This window comes from Eublepharis macularius, chromosome 4 (genome assembly GCF_028583425.1).
Source record: "Eublepharis macularius isolate TG4126 chromosome 4, MPM_Emac_v1.0, whole genome shotgun sequence".
Lineage (NCBI taxonomy): Eukaryota > Metazoa > Chordata > Lepidosauria > Squamata > Eublepharidae > Eublepharis > Eublepharis macularius.
The window spans coordinates 167,983,829-167,996,392 of record NC_072793.1 but is presented as its reverse complement, the minus strand read 5'-3'; the positions used below and the strand labels follow the sequence as shown (position 1 = coordinate 167,996,392).

Below are 12,564 nucleotides of genomic sequence, written 5' to 3'. Positions count from 1 at the left end.
GTGGCAGCTCTAATTGCAAGCTCAGTTGTGTTCAATCATAGGCCCGTTATGCTAGCTTCACACATTTTAAAATAACCTTGCTTTCCTGGTAATTGCATTAGAAAATATACATACATGTATTTTTATATAGCTGTTTTCAGGGTTTTTTGTTACATTGCTGGGATGCTACACAAATCTCCCTGTTGGAGGTAAAACGAGAAGAGGTGGAGGTGACTTTAAAAAAATAAACATTTGAACGCTTTCTCAAAGACTGTGTGTTCTATTTATTGTAGGGGCCACGTACACAACAGAAAATATTTCCTGAATTTAAATTTTGGATGGTTTAACTGCACCATCTTTTTTTTTTTAGATCATGAAAGAATAAGAATTCTCCCACAGAAGTTCCTATCCCAACCCATGAGTTTCTGGATGAGTCACACTGTTCTGAGTATAGAGATGTGACACATACAGAGATACAGCAGACAGCAGCCTCCTTGGGTGTCCAATCCTCCTACACTGAGAATGATTCGAGGTCATACAAGAGGAGACTTTTTGAGGGTTCCATGTTTGGAGCTCCCAGTAGGTTTTGTAGGTGAAATAAGGTGCGTTCATGCCCAGTTTTGGATCTGGACTATGGAACAGGGCAAGGGGTAGATAAAGCTTTGCACCTCACACCATCTTTTCAATGGAAAACAACCTCACAGTGTTCAATCCAGAGCTGCCAGTACCCACGCCACTGGCAGCAGAGGCAGAAAGCAATGAAGAAATAACTCGCCCTAGCCCTGCAGCGCCACATTGCCCAAAGAATTCCCATGTCCCCCTGCTGCCCACCATCATACGGAAGATACGTTTAATCATGGTGGTTACTTCCCAAATTCTGACTACTGTCCCTGACGTGGCTTGCACCTCATTGTTTCCCATATTACCAGGTTAAATCCATTAAGGGGTAGAAGATCGTTCGAAACAACCAAGAGAAATCCAACAGGAAAAAAAAACATACTGAAGATCCTTGTGCTGTGGAAGCAGCTTCTGCCAAAGCAATATCTTTAAACATTTTCACAGTCCATCAAATCTCCAAATGCCAATGGGAAGCCATGCTTGGCAAAAGCCCCACCTTGGCCCACCCACTTCTAAAAACATTTGGTGGGCACCAGGAAAGGTGTTGGTGGGTGCAATGGCACCTTAATAGAGAGGCGTTCCTAAACAATTCTGAGCATGCACAGAACGCCTTTCCCTTGACAATAATTGCCATCTTCCTTCTGTATACAGTTAAGTAAAGGAGGTGGCAGCTGTCTGAAGAGGTACGCAGAAAACAGCATAGTCTGGAGAGGGGTGCAAAGGCGGGGCAGCCTCTGAGCACCTATGGCAGCCCCAAGAAGCGCTGCAGGAGCATCGAGAGCCAAGAAGGCGGTCAAGAAGTCTCCGAGAAACTTGCAAGATCAAACAAAGGAAGACCGATAGAACAGAAAGAGAGAAGGTCTCTGCCGTTGCCTTGGCTCTCTTTTTTAATTTGCGACTAATTAATTCTAGAGTCAAATTCTAGAGGGATAGCTAGGTTAGTCTGTTGTAACAGAGCCAAAAAGAATACCGTGCCACGTTAAAAGATAAAGCAATGCATTGGTTATACTTTCAATGCTGCAGCTATGTCTGAGAATTCAGGCATGGAAAAAGAAAATCACAAAATTGACATTAAAAGACTGAAATGCAGGCTTTGGAGGTAACAAAACTACAAGTATAATTCTTTGTAAAGATATAATAGGTGTAGAGAAAAGCGGAAAATGAACTATGTATTTCTTCATTTTTTCTATTATTTTTGTTCTCTTTTTCTTTGGATTCCTTTTTCTTTACTTTCTTGTTTGTCTGCCCTTTTTATTGGGCTTTTAATCTTATCAATAAAACAAAAAGTATTCTTTTTAAAAAGACTGAAACGCAAGACAAGTTGCTTGTGACATTTCTATGGAAAACTCCATAGTACAAGATCGGCACAGTCGCCATTCACAACAGTCAGTACCATCTTTATTTAAACCCTGGTTAACACAATTCAGTCAATTGTTACATCCTCGTGTGTGCAAGGTACTGTCAGGCCATGGACAAGTACATAGGTGATTGCTCATGGAGATATTCAAAGGTGGTTGGCCATTACCTGCCTCTATGGAGCAACCCTGGACTGCCTTGGTGGTCTCTCATACAACTGCTAACCAGCGTCAACCCTGCTTAGCTTCTGAGAGCGGACAAGAGCAGAGTAGCTTGCAATTCGTGGAAAACTCCTGGATAACAGCGTCTTCCTGGTGCGATTTCACATAAGAAGACGCTGTCTTCTGGGTCTTTCGCGCGATGTTCCGCAGGCAGGCAAGACTTGTGGAAACGGCCCCTGAAAATGATATCTTTCGTATTTTATTTTTGAAATACAGGGAGATGACATTTTCATGCAATGCTCCTGCTTTAAGCATCTTTGTCAGAAGAGGAATTCTGTACTACTCTAAAGCTTGCCTCCCATTTGGTAAACATTAGCTGGGTTAATTCCATTCATCGTATCTTTTGTTCAATTTTTTTCAACATACCTAAGATCTATCCAGACCAGACCTTGATCCTTTGGGGTAGGAAGGGGAGACGCAGCATTAGGAATATCGAGCACAAACATGCTTCTTCTTCTTCAATGTTTCTAAATTATTCATACTTTTTTCCATGACTGCAATTTGTGCAGTGTGTACTTGAACTTTAAGTAAATTCCTGCATGCATCTCAAGAAATCTGGGCTTTTGAAAGAATAAACTCTTTAAAAGGAAAAGAATAATAATCAATGTACTGCTATATTAGGAGGGGCGCTCAGATTTCAAGTTCTAAGAACTATAAGAGGGGATTACTCTTATTGTTAGTAATGGGAATAAACTCAAGCTGTTTACATTAAACTCCATCAGGGGTATTTAAGGAATAAGCAACCAGGAAAACTCTCCCACTTCTTCCACATACGCTCCCTTTACTGGGCTCCTTCCCATCTGTGTTGGTCCCTTCTGTTCCACAAACCCCGTGGACAGTAGTACTCCCCTGGCCAGATTCTTAAGGAAGCGCTCTGGAAGTCCAATGAGCAGGTTCAATTAGTTTTATTCGAATAAAAGGAAGAAAAGGGATACAGAGAATTTCAAAACCCCTCAGTCCCCAGTGTTCTTCAGCCCTCTCCAGGCCTGCGCATCAACTTCTATGGTTCATTAGCCAAAAATTATACATTCGGTGAATAGTTGGTTTGACAGGTAAAGCGTACATATGACTTGGCAATCGTCTGTTGGTGGTCTGTCTTCTAGGGACCGTCCATCCTTTAATTATCATTAGAAATAGCTGTTTACCGGATCGAGGAACAAATAATTCTTCCCTTGGTGCCACTGTAACAATAAGACCAATCTTGTCACGGATGTGCCCACTCCAAGCTAATTGCTCAGCCATTCTTATGTTTTAACATGCGAACAGCCGGTGTAGACCTGTCTCATTCACTGGTATAGATTTCCTGTATGAGGGATTCTCCCATGCATTCTTTGCACAAGTGTTTTGATTGGGCAACATTTGCACCTCCAAGCAAACTCATCAGTGACGAGAGACTGATCTGTGTCCGGAGGAGCCATTACAGGGCTAGTCTAGGGGCAGCGTATTAATTCTTTCTACTATTCAGGAACGTGCCCTCCAGAGAAGCAGGCCATTTGGGCTAACATTTCAGGCTTCAAGAAACAGTGTCAGGGAAAGTTAGGTCAAGAATCAGGAATCAAATGAGGTTCATACTTATTTTATACTGTAAGTTACCTATATTCTATATTGCATAAATGTCTCTCAGGTATGCGGAGGGCTTCTGCTTGCTACTAAAATGGGGAGAATTCTGTGCACGTCCTACACGTCCCTCCACCCATTCTTACTTATGATTCCTAGAACCCTTTCCACAGCCACACTAAAGTTCCAGCTCTCCCTCTAAGCAGAGAAGAGAAGAATCCCTGTTTAACAATGAAATCCTAAACATTTGATTTCAATGGGCTTAGACTGGAGTAACTCTCCTTAGGATTTCAATGGAAGTCCATCAGACCCCCCCCCCCTAATACAAAAGAGATTTGGCTTCAACCCACGTGACTTCCTGCATCCTTTTCTTTCACCTATACCTGGGAAATCCTCGGTGGACTTTTTGGAGGCTTATAGCGGCTTCCTGAAAATGTAGTTCCCAATAGGAGAACAAAATGCAGTAATACATCCTGCAGATTCGCTCCTAAACGAGTTCTTTCTCTTCACCCTCCAGCTCTCTTCTGGATGTCCCGACTTGAACTGTTCTCCCTTACTACTCTTTACCCTGTGCTCCTTATTTGCGAGATGGTTTCCCTGATCACAGAGCAGTTTACATCTGAGTAACTGTCTCCAGTCCAGTAGCGCTTATAAGTTTAACAAAATTTGTGGTAGGGTATGAGCTTTTGTGAGTCACAGCTCACTTCTTCAGTATCTTTTCTACTGCTACAGACAAACACGACTACCGATCTTGATTTATCTACCTCCAGCGAACACTTGTTGGCTTCGATGCAGTTCAAGCCGGATTGCAAACTGCAGGCTGGGGCTTTCTCATCACGCCCTGCCGTGCTGCCCCTTCGATTCCTTTTCTTGCTTAGCTGACAAAGAGCTCTGTTGAACGCCAAAGCTTGCGACTACAGAGGCAGAAACGATGCGACTGCTGCTCCCTTTCCTCCGGGGACGCAAGCTCGAGGGAGGCCGTGGTTTCTTCCCAAGCTTCTCCCCTTTCGGAAAGCGCAGGGGCGGATTCGGCGCTTCACTGGCTGTAAGAAACTGACTCGCTGTTGGGAACTACAGTTCCCAGAAGGACTTGCGAGCTCCGGAGAGTGGCTATGCCCCTAGGCGTATACAAATTTTCGGGATTGTTTTTTCGAGAGAGAAAGAGAAAGGAAGGGATCGGAGAAGCGTGGCGCTGAGCGGGGGCGCTCCTCTTTCTCGGTTCCCCCCAATGGAGGACGTATTTGGCTTTCGCGTGTCTGCAAGAAAGGCGAGTTTATGGTTTCCAAAAGAGAATTTGGGCAAGAAGAGGGGAGGGAATGGAATGGAATGGAAAAGGGAGAGAGACGAAGAGCTGGGGAGGCAGGGAAGAGCTGGCTTTGGGGGACAAAGGGAGAGCGACTTCCCTTCCTGGGCAGGACATTTGCACACAGGTGGCTTGTGTTTCCACGCACTAGAATGTGTTCCAGGTAACCATCCCGAGTTTCTTTGTATTCCTAACTGTAAGAATATAGTTCTTGAACCCTGAAATCCTACCACCTCTATTAATTTAAGAATTGTTCCACAATATGTTTATGATTCTCTTTCTCGTAAACCGTTTCTTTTCTTCAAAACCTCAAATCTGTTGAGATGTAGAAGCTGACCTGCCATGCAAATGCCTACACAAACCAGGCCGCTGGTTTGTGCTGGGCCATCCGTGGTCCGCCTCTCTCACCACAGCTAACCCCCAAGGGTCACGGCCTGGGGTGAATCTAGGCCTTGGACTTGTTAGAAAACACAGAACAAAATGAGACCGCTTAATGTTTACCCAGTGGGGTGCACGCTGGCAAGAACATCTCTGCGACAATCTCTGAAGTAGGAATTTTTTGTGCAGATGCTATTTCCATCTGTTTCTAGGATGAAACACGTTAGATGGTATAGTAGATACAGGTAGCAATTTGACATTTAATTGTATTAGTTCTTGCCATTCGTTTGGGCATTGCATTTCCCCCCATCAAATGACTGTGCGGGGTTCTTGCTTTCTTCCTTGAATCCTGATGGACAGGAAGAAATTTTCAACTGGGAAATGTTTTCCCCTTTCAGAGACACCCAGTGTCCTTTGACGAGGTGGCCATGTTCTTCACGGAGGAGGAATGGGCCCTGCTGGATCGGGACCAGAGAGCCCTCTACTGGGAAGTCATGCAGGAAAACTACGAGACTGTGGCCTTTCTGGGTAATGGTGATGAATACGGGATGAATATTTCATTATAAGCTTTTTACTTGCCACAGGGGAAGGATGAAACACCTCAATTCCCAGATACTGCAGTGCTTCAAAGTCAATGCGCTAACTTATCTTAGGCACTACAGAGATATCTGCTACGGAGCAGGCTCTGCGTGGAACAGAGGGATGATGCCCTTAATGAATGCATGCTGGGAGACCCCTGCAGCTGCTCTGCTCTCTCTCTTTGGCCATGCAGTGGCTCTCCCACAGTCCTCTGCTTGTGCATCAGAGATTAAGGAAAGATTGGACAAGAGTAGAGTTTCTGTTGCCGAGTCCACCAGAGTGGGAGGAAAGCCCTTAGCTGAATGGCACAGGACCTGTTTTGCAAATCAGAGGTTCTTGGCTCAGTCCCAGGCCATTGCAAAGGATTTCATAGAGAGGGATCTTTGGTATCAGGGCTGGAAAAGAAAGACACACACACACACACACACCGCCTGAGGCCCTGAAGAGCTGTCGCTAGTACCAGAGTAGAAAGTAGTGGGCTGGGTGGGAATTTCTGGGCAGGATCTTGGAAAAAAGGATGAGGTTTTGGGCCTCCTGTTATCATTCAGAGACAAGGAATATGGCATCCAGCCAGGAGACATCATTGTGGAGAAGAGAAGCCAGGCAGGAGACACCACAGTGAGGGGCTTCCAGGCAATGAATGAGAAATAAGTGCTTAGAAATGGGGACCGGCAAACAACTGTTCAGGTAGTCCCATCCCATTGGCTGTGGAGTTGAGAACAGGCCTGTTTTGACGGCCATCCTCAGGAAAGCTAAAATCCTCCTGTTGTCTATCTACCAGGTTTCCTCAGGAGTCTGTCGGTTGGGGCTGCTCCAGGTCTTGCAGGCCCAAGGATTATTGGAATGGGGAGACCTCTCCACCCTTTGCTAGTCCTTGGGATTTGGAGAAGACACCTGCTGGGAGTACACCAGCAGAAGTACTGTGTCTTGATGAGGGGCAAAAATTGGGGACCTGAGAGGACACACAGGAGAGGGAAATTATTCCCCTGCCCCCATAGATCCCCCCTGCCCCCTCACAACCCCCATCCTTTCCTCTTCCTCCTCAGAACCTTCACTGTGGCCAGCTGATCAAGTATTGGGCCAAGCCCAGCCAGACATGTTTTCCGCACCCTCAGCCCTGCCCCATCATCTGACCAACATTTGTGGGGACAAGGGGCTTCAAGCAGAAGCTTTCTGCCCCAATCTTCTCTACAATTGGCTAGCTGAGCTTCAATCCTACAGCCTGCAAGAGAGAAACTGCAAGTAACATGGGAGGAAGGGGAAATCCCATCCCCTGCTGCCTGTCACTTCCTGCTGCCTCTGGTGCCTCTTTCTTCCCTTGCTGCCTCTCCCTAAACCACTCATTGCTGCCTCTCGTCTTGCTACTGCCTTGTTCTTTCCCCTACACCACTTTCTTTTCTGTTTCAGTGTGTCATTGTATACTGGGGTTGCTATGTAACCTCCAAACTGGTATCTGGAATCTCATGATGTGGCATCTCAAGGTTTCGTTTGCTGTTCAAGTTGCAACAGGTTTTTTTTTTTCCTGGGGGGATACTCCCCTCAACTTTTCTAGTTCTGCTTTTCATATTCTTTATCAAACCTAGGGATTTGTAAAGCTATGCCCACTCTCTTTGCATGGACCCATTGCGCTCTGTACAGTCTGGGTAGGAGATGAGGAGTAAACAGATACCCCTCCCTCTCCAACTTTGAAATCTTTTCTGGCCACTTAGCAGTGCTTCATAGAACCACGGAGTCCCAGGAGCTTACTGGTCTCAGTGGAGCCAAACCAGGCACTGGCCAGGCTTACTTCAATTCTATAGCATCAAATAGGGCTCAAGATGGATGGTGGTTGGAAACGACTCCTCAACCTGCTCTGCAGTTGTACACCTCTTGGAGTTTGAAAGGACAATTATCAGCACGTTTGCTTCGTCCATTTCAAACCTTCTGCCCCCTTGACAGGACTCAACTCCTATCTTCCTACTCCTAGAAAAAAGACAGGTTGTCCCAGTTTTTTCAGTTCACATCTCTGAAAAATCTACTCCCTCAACCCACAATTTCTGCTTCTTCCCCATCCTTCTACTGTTGTGTCTGTTTACAGCTTGGTGCTTGTTTTCCCCCTCATTTCAGGACAAGTATCTTGTAGAAACAGCTTTCCCTACCCAAAAACAGGCCTGGGATTAAAAGCCTTCATAATGTTTTTTCTTCCCTTTGAAGGACTCTCAGTTTCTGGGCCGTTCCCCAATCCTCAGCAGCATCCAAAGGCAATGCCGTTCTTCCAGAGCTCTGTGAAACTGGGAAGGTGTAAAGATGTTTCCTTTTAGACAAGGATGGGGGGAAGCCAGGCAATAAAGGAGTTATTTCAGGGGATCTTTCAGGATCTGGATAGCCCAGGTGAGCCTGATCTCATCAGGACTCAGAAGCTAAGCAGGGTCAGCCTGGGTTAGTAACTGGATGGGAGTCCTCCGGTGAAGACCAGGGCTGCAGAGGCAGGCAACAGCAAACTATCTCTGATAGTCTCTCACCATGAAAACCCTGCCAGATGTTGCTATAAGTAAGCCATGATTTGAGGGCACCACACTCACACAGGGGGATCGGAGAGGAATAAAACCACTCTTTGTTAATGGAGCTAAGTTTAGATGGCTAGCCATGTTGGTTTGCTGTAGAACAGCAGGATTTGGGTCCAGTGGCACCTTAGAGACCAACAAGATTTTCAGAGTGTAAGCTTTCGAGAGTCAGAGCTCCCTTCTTCAGACAACTTTGGTATACCTATGCACCTACTGGGTAATTTCTGCATCATTCAAGATGTCATGTTTAATTACTTATATATTGTTTCAGCAGTGTTTCATCTCTGTGTTCAGATTTATGCTTGTTTCCAAATTTCTACCACCTATCCTATGCTATAGCATAGTGGTTATCTGGGTGGGCTACAAATCAGTACTCTGCTAGTTCAACTCCCACTACTGCTTAAACTCGGCAGGTGGCCTTGGGGAAGCCACTCCTCTCAGCCCCAGCTGTATTGTGGAGATAATAGTAACAGCGGATTTTGTTCCCTGCTCTGAGTGTGGCTCTATATAAGTACACTGTTGTTATTATTATTACAGTATTTGTTTATTGAGTGTCCTGCCTATTGATCATTGACTTGTTCTGTGTAATTTGCCTTGGGTCTCAGTGCGAAAGACAGACTACAAATAAGCAAGTAAATCAAGTTACAAATTCGCCTGATTTGGCTGGGCAGGTCAAGTCGTCTTTGACTTTGCACTGCAGCCTGATAGGACATCCAAAACAATGCTTAATTTTCCTTTCTCTTTCAGCAGATGCACAAAGTAATTTGTGGCGCATAGCTGTGTTGGTCTGCAGTCGAAGAGCAAGATTTGAGTTCAGTTGCACTTTATGGTGCTACTGTCCTTGAATCTTTCTCTTAACACAGAGTAAATACTCATTCCTTTGCTTGAGCTGGGAAAGGGTTTGCATAAGACGCTTCTGACCTGAACGGAAAGACTTTCATTTCTGTGACCTAAAAGTGGAACAGACTAACAAATGGTCCCAGTGCTAAGTTTTTTTCAATTTCTTACCATCTTTTGCTTCAGAAGAATCCGTCACAAGCGCAATGAGTGAAGAAAAGTGAGGCTGTTAGAGGAGCCTTTGCTCATACGCATCTTCCAGCAAAGGAGGATGTGGTTCCAGAAATGTGTTCTGAATCAGATTTGCATTAATCTGATGTGGAACTAGCCAGAAAGGAAAGTGATGTCACAGAGAGTGACAATGAAAGGGAGGTTCCCTAGTGATTTCTATGGAAATGTGTTAAATTATGTGGAAATAGTTGAGTGGGCAACCAAGTTTGTGGCATAGCATGCCCAGTTCTTTGGATATGCTAGAATTAGCATGTCAACAATGTTCAGTGCCTTTGGGGTTTTCCTTAATTTTAACCACGAGAGAAGTACATGCTATATTGTCTTTTAATCCTTGCCACTGTTTCTCCAGTGAAACTGTCCACATAAAGCTTTGGATTTGTTTTGACTATAACACTGAATCTTTTTCCTTAGTAAAATATTTCCGTTCAACTGGGAGTACTTGCTAAATTTTGTTTTACAAAACAAACATGCAAAATTACAATTTATTTTGGTAGGGCATCAAAAATGTTCCAATTTTTTTGTTCCCGGTTCACATCTTTCTAGAAATTCTACATCACAACATGTGATATTTTGTTGCAGTCCCAATGTGAGGATTCTGAAGTCCGAAGAGTCACCAGAGCATTACCAGACTCTGATAGGAAGGGGTGGCTTTTCAGTTGGTCAAAGGGGAAAAGGGGCAGGATTTGAATGTAGGGGTGGGGAGGAATCCAAGATGCCTCCCAAGATTGCAGACACAAGAGGGCCAACTTCATATTTGTCTATGGAACAAAGAACTCTGAGAAACCTTTCTGAGAAACATTCCTAAAAGTCACACTAGAAAAGAAACAAAGCCTAATCTTTAGTCCATTGGCTGCTATTCTTCTGAGGTCTCAAGTGCAAATGCAGAGAACAGAAACCAAGGCTCAATGACAACACTGCCCCCCCTGCTTAGATTACGTCCTCTTCTCCTTCCTCACTTATAGTATGAGATTGCAGATGCTTTCCTGCCCGGTCCATCCAACTCCCTTTCTCATCAGAGAAAGGGCTGTTTTCTAATCTCTGTCCCTGGTCAGCAGTGTTTGTTTCCTGGTACTATTCCTTGATTTCTGTTTCTATTCCAGCAGAAGCATCAGAGATGGAGAGTGATGGAGATCCAGGGGAGAAGCCATATAAATGCTTGAAGTGTGGAAAGGACTTTACTCAGAGTGTGCAGTTACTTATACATCAACATAGTCATACTGGTGAGAAGCCATATAAATGCTCAGATTGTAGCAAGAGTTTTACTCTCAAATCTGTGCTTAATAGACATGAGAGAATTCATACAGGGAAGAAGCTATTTAAATGCTTAGAGTGTGGAAAGAGCTTTACTCGACGTGACAAGTTTACTTCTCATCAAAAGATGCATAAGGATAAACCATATAAATGCTTAGAGTGTGGGAAAAGCTTCTCTCACAATGCACTCTTACTTGCACATCAGTGGAATCATACTGGGGAGAAGCCGTTTAAATGCTTAGAGTGTGTGAAAAGTTTCTCTCAGAATGCACAGTTACTTGCACATCAACGGAGTCATACTGGGGAAAAACCATATAAATGCTCACATTGTAGCAAGAGCTTTTCTGTTAGATCAAGCCGGAATCGTCATGAGAGGATTCACACAGGGGAGAAGCCACATAAATGCTTGGAGTGTGGAATGAACTTCACTCGCCGTTACAGTCTTACTTCACATCAAAGAATTCATACCACAGAAAAACGGTATAAATGCTCAGATTGTAGCAAGTGTTTTACTCAGAAATCAAGATATGTTAAACATAAGAGGATTCATAGAAAATGTTTGGACTGTGGAAAGGAATTCCTTCGCCGTGACAAGCTTACTTCACATCAAAGAATTCATACAAAGGAGAAGCCATTTAAATGCTTAGAGTGTGGAAAGAGATTTTCTCGCAATTACCGCCTTACTTTACATCAAAGAATTCATACTGGGGAAAAACCATATAAATGTTTGGAATGTGGAAAGAGTTTCTCTTGGAGTTGGCAGTTACTTGTACATCAGTCGAGTCATACTGGGGAGAAGCCATATGAATGCTCAGATTGTAGCAAGACCTTTATTCTCAGATTGATGCTTAATAAACATAAGAAGATTCATATGGGAGAGAAACCATTTAAATGCTTGGAATGTAGAAAGAGCTTCAGTCGACGTGACAAGCTTACTTCACATCAAAAAATTCACACAGGGGAAAAACCATATGAATGTTTGGAGTGTGGAAAGAGCTTCATTCGCCGTGACAAACTTACTATACATCAAAGAATTCATACTGGAGAGAAGCCATATAAATGCTTGGAATGTGGAAAGAGCTTCTCTCAGAAGTTCAGCCTAACAGGACATCAACGGATTCATACCGGGGAGAAACCATATAAATGTTCAGATTGTAGCGGGAGTTTTTCTTTTAAATCAAGCCTTAATGCACATAAGAGTATTCACACTGGGGAGAAACCATATAAATGCTTGGAATGTAGCAAGACTTTCCGTCGACACAGCAGCCTTACTTTGCATCATACAGTTCACACTGGGGAGAAGCCATACAAATGCTCTGTTTGTAGTAAGAGTTTTTCTCTCAAACCAAGCCTTAAAAAACATCAGAGGATTCACACAGAGGAGAAGCCATATAAATGCTTGGAGTGTGGGAAGAGCTTCCATCGCTGTGACTACCTTGTTGCACATCAAAGAATTCATACAAAGGAAAAAACCATATAGTGTATGGTTTGTTGTGGGTTTTCCGGGCTGTATTGCCATGGTCTTGGCATTGTAGTTCCTGACGTTTCGCTAGCAGCTGTGGCTGGCATCTTCAGAGGTGTAGCACCAAAAGACAAGAGATCTCTCAGTGTCACAGTGTGGAAAAGATGTCGACAGGTCATTTATATCTACTCAGGAGGGGTGGGGTTGAGCGGAGTCATCCTGTAAGACTCAGCTCAACCCCACCCCTCC

At 44.2% G+C, this 12,564-nt stretch overlaps 1 protein-coding gene across 1 annotated transcript; it reads left to right on the top strand.

Annotated features, from left to right (window-relative positions):
- Window positions 1–4,662: 4,662 nt before the first annotated feature.
- Window positions 4,663–12,333, top strand: LOC129327788 (zinc finger protein OZF-like). Its single transcript, XM_054976542.1, has 4 exons — window positions 4,663–4,776; window positions 5,811–5,940; window positions 10,703–11,199; window positions 11,617–12,333. The coding sequence occupies exons 1-4, from the start codon at window positions 4,663–4,665 to the stop codon at window positions 12,331–12,333; spliced, it is 1,458 nt and encodes a 485-aa protein (XP_054832517.1).
- The last annotated feature ends 231 nt before the right edge of the window (window positions 12,334–12,564 follow it).

What these genes read in the sequence shown, in the direction of transcription:
- LOC129327788 (XM_054976542.1), top strand. Translation starts at nt 4,663, where the DNA reads ATGCGACTGCTGCTCCCTTTCCTCCGGGGACGCAAGCTCGAGGGAGGC. An exon ending in GATTCGGCGCTTCACTGGCT is followed by an intron (nt 4,777 to 5,810) that starts GTAAGAAACTGA and finishes TTCCCCTTTCAG; the next exon opens with AGACACCCAGTGTCCTTTGA. An exon ending in ATTGTAGCAAGAGCTTTTCT is followed by an intron (nt 11,200 to 11,616) that starts GTTAGATCAAGC and finishes TGGAGTTGGCAG; the next exon opens with TTACTTGTACATCAGTCGAG.